This window comes from Pteropus vampyrus, unplaced genomic scaffold, assembly GCF_000151845.1.
Source record: "Pteropus vampyrus isolate Shadow unplaced genomic scaffold, Pvam_2.0 Scaffold1, whole genome shotgun sequence".
Lineage (NCBI taxonomy): Eukaryota > Metazoa > Chordata > Mammalia > Chiroptera > Pteropodidae > Pteropus > Pteropus vampyrus.
In genome coordinates, this window is record NW_011888782.1 from 3,448,140 (window position 1) to 3,454,409 (window position 6,270).

Below are 6,270 nucleotides of genomic sequence, written 5' to 3' on the forward strand. Positions count from 1 at the left end.
AAAGAATGGGCTCCGTAAGGCGATTGCTTCCGACACACGTGAGTCGCCAGCAGCAGCCCCCGCCAGCCCTAACACCTCCACGCAGACGGCGGAGACGGCCACTGCCCCAACATGTTACTGTGTTTGTCTGGCCAATCCTGGGTACCATAGCGGTCACGTGCGCGCTGGCACCCAGCTGGCCTGGCCCCGCCCACCGCCTGCGTACACCCGCGAATCGGGCCTCAGCCATCCCAGCCCGACAGAAACGCCCAAGAGCCACGCTGCGCCTGCGCAGTGCGGCCGGTGGGCGGGGCGGGAGATGCGGAGGCCGCGAAGTGGAGCCGCCCCGGAAGGCTGGGAGCCGGAGCTACGCCGAGGGGGCGCGGCGTCGCGGCGGGCCGGAGCCGGTGAGGCCAGCTCCTCTTCCTCCGCAACCGAAAGAAAACTTTGCTGCCCCTTCCGCGGCGCTCCAGAGTCCTCGTCTCGGCTCCTGTGCGCGCATCGGTCGGCAAAGAGCCTTTCTGCGTCAAGGCCTCGCTACCTCCCCCGGTGCGGGGCCTCGGCGCCATGGACTCATCGGCGCTGGAGCGGGACGCGGTCCAGTTCGCTCGGTTGGCGGTGCAGCGCGACCACGAAGGTCGCTACTGTGAGGCGGTGTTTTACTACAAGGTAAACCCGGAACCGCGCCTTCCGTCCGCGAGGCCAAGGGGCGAGGTCCATGTGCCCTAGTGATCAGACCCACTTAGCTTTGCTGTTTAACCTCTTCCTGCTCCTCTTGCTCTCCTTTGCAGGGGAGAGGCGATCCGGCTGTAGAGGCCAGGTACACCCCCACGCCCACTTGTGCTTCTTCCTCCAGGAAGAGGTTTGGTCGTAGCTTTGGAGTGACCGCTCCTCTGGTTGCAGTCTTTTCTGGCAAATGCCCACCGTTGAGCTGTTTATGGCGGCAGTAGTTAGGTATGGGTAGTTAATAGCTCAGTAATTCTCTCACTTGGTTCTGATTTATGGCTACTGGAAAGTGTCTCTGATATACACTAAAATAATGCATATTGGAAGAAATTATATAAAAAGTAAATGAAAAAAGAAAACGCCCCTCATCCTAGCACTTGATGTATATTTTTGTGCTTGTTTTTCTACGCATGTGTGTACACTTTTTTTTAACAAACTTGGATCGTATTGTTTATACTATTTTTTAACCTGGTGATTTGAACTTTTTGCAAATCATTACATTTACTTCTGTAATATGATCTTAGTACATGCATACCATTCCATTATGTGGATGTGCCACAATTTATTTACAAACTCTATTGGGCAATTAAGTTCATTCTGGTTTTTTAACATCATAAGTAACGGTGCGATTAATATCCTTATAACTAACGCTTTACATATTTCCTTGATATTTCTTTTGGATGAATTACTTGGGGCAGAATTATTAAATGATCCTCTACTCTCCAATCCCTCCAGTTCTAGCCATACTCTCTGCCTCCGTATATATCTATATAATATTGTCTTCTTTTAGAAAGAATGTCAGACTTCGATAATACAGTAGTAGTAATTTTTTTCCGTGAACGTATATGCTGTCAGAAATGTCTGTGGTTTGCTTTTTCTCAGATTAATATTGCTTTTATTTCATAATTCATATTTAGAGACTTGGTTTGTTTCAGAATTATATCTTTTGGACTGTCTTGGGACAATTTTGTGAAATGGTATTTCTGTAAAAGCAAAATTCTATGTTTTTTAGTTTTATGAAATACCTGATAAATATTCATAAGTTGAAATAGTGTCGTATAAAATAGCTTTTCCTAAATCAAAAGAAAATACTGTGCAGTGCTTCTCGTTTTGCTATAGGATTATATGCACGTCATTATAAAGAATTTTCTATCCTTGAGAAAGTCAGAAGTGGTGGTGCTTTTCAGAATTATTTATATAAACTTTATGAGATATTTAGTGGTTACTGTCTCAGTGCTGTTCTATAAGGGATTCCTTGATTGTCACTTTCGAATACAAATGAAATGAGTAAAATTGATACTAGCGGTTTTAAAAATTATCTTTATTTCTTTTAAGCAAGATAATTATTTGAAAATGAGTATTTACATGCAAAATAATTGAAAGGGCGAAAATATATTTATACACATGTTGAATCAGTTCATTGAAGTTAAGTGTAGCTATAATGTCTTTAGATAATGATACATAAGGTACAGTATTTAATGTTTACCTGTAAAGTTATATTTCCTCCCCTTAATTATCTTGAGTTCAAAATCTGAGGAAATCATATCTTTTCTACTCCCACAGCCTTCAGACTGAATTTCCATTTGGATCAAAACTGTACTCTTCTTACTGATTTTAACTGTTAGGTTCAGTGATACAACTCCTGCTCCAGCCACTGGATTCAAAAAGTGACACTTAGTAGATGGCTACTTTGGGTCCAGACAATTAAGCATGAGGCTCCATGAAGTGCACATGCTTAAGTTACTGCAGAGAAGGTGTTGTTACTTGGAGAAATCTCTCTCTGGTCCTTCTTGGTGGTAGCACTGGTAACTTTCTTGGAATGCTGATGGAGAGAATAGAGGCTCTTCCTCACTAGCCATGGCATAACTGGCTGTAGAAGTTATGGAATGAATAACTGGAAGAGGAATCCAGATTTTCTTAATAAAATAAGTTGATTTCATACAACTAAAATCTTTAAAATTTGTCACCCTTTGACAGTATTTTCTGTGAAGGGAAAGATTTTCTTTCCACTATGAGATATTTAACCTTTATAATTTCTTGTAATCGTTTCTTGACATTTAATTTTGTTTTATTAGCTATTATTATCTGTTCTAATGCTTTTAATGCTCAATTCACCTTCTTAAGATATATAATTTTAAATCTGACCTACTGCATAAAGAAAAAGGAAAACAAATCATACAAACCCCAGCTATTCTAAGAAAATGTTTATAATCTTTCTTGTTTGAGTTTGTAATTTTACAGTACGAGACAATCTAGAGCATTGAGAACTGAAAAAGTATATCTCATTTACTTTATGAAAAATTACTAATATTTTAAAAACATTCTTTTGTCATTCATAGAAGGTAGTTAATAGCTCAGTAATTCTCTCACTTGGTTCTGATTTATGGCTACTGGAAAGTGTCTCTGATATACACTAAAATAATGCATATTGGAAGAAATTATATAAAAAGTAAATGAAGAAAGAAAACGCCCCTCATCCTAGCACTTGATGTATATTTTTGTGCTTGTTTTTCTACGCATGTGTGTACACTTTTTTTTAACAAACTTGGATCGTATTGTTTATACTATTTTTAACCTGGTGATTTGAACTTTTTGCAAATCATTACATTTACTTCTGTAATATGATCTTAGTACATGCATACCATTCCATTATGTGGATGTGCCACAATTTATTTACAAACTCTATTGGGCAATTAAGTTCATTCTGGTTTTTTAACATCATAAGTAACGGTGCGATTAATATCCTTATAACTAACGCTTTACATATTTCCTTGATATTTCTTTTGGATGAATTACTTGGGGCAGAATTATTAAATGATCCTCTACTCTCCAATCCCTCCAGTTCTAGCCATACTCTCTGCCTCCGTATATATCTATATAATATTGTCTTCTTTTAGAAAGAATGTCAGACTTCGATAATACAGTAGTAGTAATTTTTTTCCGTGAACGTATATGCTGTCAGAAATGTCTGTGGTTTGCTTTTTCTCAGATTAATATTGCTTTTATTTCATAATTCATATTTAGAGACTTGGTTTGTTTCAGAATTATATCTTTTGGACTGTCTTGGGACAATTTTGTGAAATGGTATTTCTGTAAAAGCAAAATTCTATGTTTTTTAGTTTTATGAAATACCTGATAAATATTCATAAGTTGAAATAGTGTCGTATAAAATAGCTTTTCCTAAATCAAAAGAAAATACTGTGCAGTGCTTCTCGTTTTGCTATAGGATTATATGCACGTCATTATAAAGAATTTTCTATCCTTGAGAAAGTCAGAAGTGGTGGTGCTTTTCAGAATTATTTATATAAACTTTATGAGATATTTAGTGGTTACTGTCTCAGTGCTGTTCTATAAGGGATTCCTTGATTGTCACTTTCGAATACAAATGAAATGAGTAAAATTGATACTAGCGGTTTTAAAAATTATCTTTATTTCTTTTAAGCAAGATAATTATTTGAAAATGAGTATTTACATGCAAAATAATTGAAAGGGCGAAAATATATTTATACACATGTTGAATCAGTTCATTGAAGTTAAGTGTAGCTATAATGTCTTTAGATAATGATACATAAGGTACAGTATTTAATGTTTACCTGTAAAGTTATATTTCCTCCCCTTAATTATCTTGAGTTCAAAATCTGAGGAAATCATATCTTTTCTACTCCCACAGCCTTCAGACTGAATTTCCATTTGGATCAAAACTGTACTCTTCTTACTGATTTTAACTGTTAGGTTCAGTGATACAACTCCTGCTCCAGCCACTGGATTCAAAAAGTGACACTTAGTAGATGGCTACTTTGGGTCCAGACAATTAAGCATGAGGCTCCATGAAGTGCACATGCTTAAGTTACTGCAGAGAAGGTGTTGTTACTTGGAGAAATCTCTCTCTGGTCCTTCTTGGTGGTAGCACTGGTAACTTTCTTGGAATGCTGATGGAGAGAATAGAGGCTCTTCCTCACTAGCCATGGCATAACTGGCTGTAGAAGTTATGGAATGAATAACTGGAAGAGGAATCCAGATTTTCTTAATAAAATAAGTTGATTTCATACAACTAAAATCTTTAAAATTTGTCACCCTTTGACAGTATTTTCTGTGAAGGGAAAGATTTTCTTTCCACTATGAGATATTTAACCTTTATAATTTCTTGTAATCGTTTCTTGACATTTAATTTTGTTTTATTAGCTATTATTATCTGTTCTAATGCTTTTAATGCTCAATTCACCTTCTTAAGATATATAATTTTAAATCTGACCTACTGCATAAAGAAAAAGGAAAACAAATCATACAAACCCCAGCTATTCTAAGAAAATGTTTATAATCTTTCTTGTTTGAGTTTGTAATTTTACAGTACGAGACAATCTAGAGCATTGAGAACTGAAAAAGTATATCTCATTTACTTTATGAAAAATTACTAATATTTTAAAAACATTCTTTTGTCATTCATAGAAAACAATGGTGAGTTGGAAAGTGGTAAAGAAAATTCTAATTATAATTCATCTAGTCTATTTTGAATTTTTTTTTTTTTTAGGAAGCCGCACAAGCCTTAATCTATGCTGAGATGGCAGGATCAAGCCTAGAACACATTCAAGAGAAAATAAATGAGTATCTGGAAAGAGTTCAGGCTTTACATTCAGCAGGTAAGTAAAGTACTGCTATGTTTGTCACTGTATTTTTTTTTTTTTTTTCCTTCTCTCCCATCACACCTTACTTTTCTCGCTATGTTTCTTTCCTTTTTGTCTTTGGATCTTGATCCTCGCTCTGTTGCTGCTCATTCCTCTTTTGGTAATCACATCTTTAAAAGTCATACTATGGAAATAAGTGTTAGATCTGTGAAGAGGAACCTTAGAGATAATATAGTCCAACCTTATAATTTCCCAGAGGTGCAGAGATGGTGAATTATTTACATTCAGTGTATGTATATCACTAGCAGAATCAAGATTAGGACCCTGTTAAAATCTGCCTTTTAAATATCTGTCACATACCCTCTGCTGATATTAAGATTAAATGACTGCTCTTCAGTGTTTGAAGACTTTAGCAGTATGTTCACAATCTCTTCTATATCAGTATCATCAACCTCAAGACTTTAACTAAACTCTTTGTAAACTGTATCTTGGAAAAGCGACCTGAAAGCAGAGACCTGGAACAACTTGTATGTATTTTTGTAAACAGCATGGCAAATGCTGTGAAACAACTACACACAGGCTTAATGATCACAGTTTTGTTAGAGGTGAGTGGTTTCTATTAAAATCTTAAGACAGGGCCCAGAAATTATATGTATTAAAATGTGAACTGCCTGTGCATCAGGGCCTCGCTTGATACAAAATTCCCCTGATTCATGTATTCAAAATACTGTGCAATTCAAAGCAACTTCTTTTTCCCAACCAAGTAAATGAGATTCTTAAATTTATAAATGTGACACAGAGACACAGAATGAGACAGTCCTGATCTCTTGAAAGAGTAAAGGCTTGCCAGTGAAACAAGTAAAGTTCAAAAAGGATTTTTAAAGCATAACATACCTTAGTTGTTTTGCCAGCTTTTCGACTCATTTTGTTCAGCAAATGGTGT

The 6,270-nt window shown here is 36.9% G+C and overlaps 1 protein-coding gene across 1 annotated transcript in view; it reads left to right on the forward strand.

The window, feature by feature from the left end:
* Positions 1 to 296: 296 nt before the first annotated feature.
* Positions 297 to 6,270, forward strand: part of CAPN7 (calpain 7) — a 35,960-nt gene continuing 29,986 nt past the window's right edge. The window contains exons 1-2 of the mRNA XM_011386884.2: positions 297 to 648; positions 5,234 to 5,342. Coding sequence (XP_011385186.1) covers positions 547 to 648; positions 5,234 to 5,342 — 211 coding nt within the window. The 5' untranslated portion in view covers positions 297 to 546. The remainder of the gene's footprint in view (positions 649 to 5,233; positions 5,343 to 6,270) is intronic.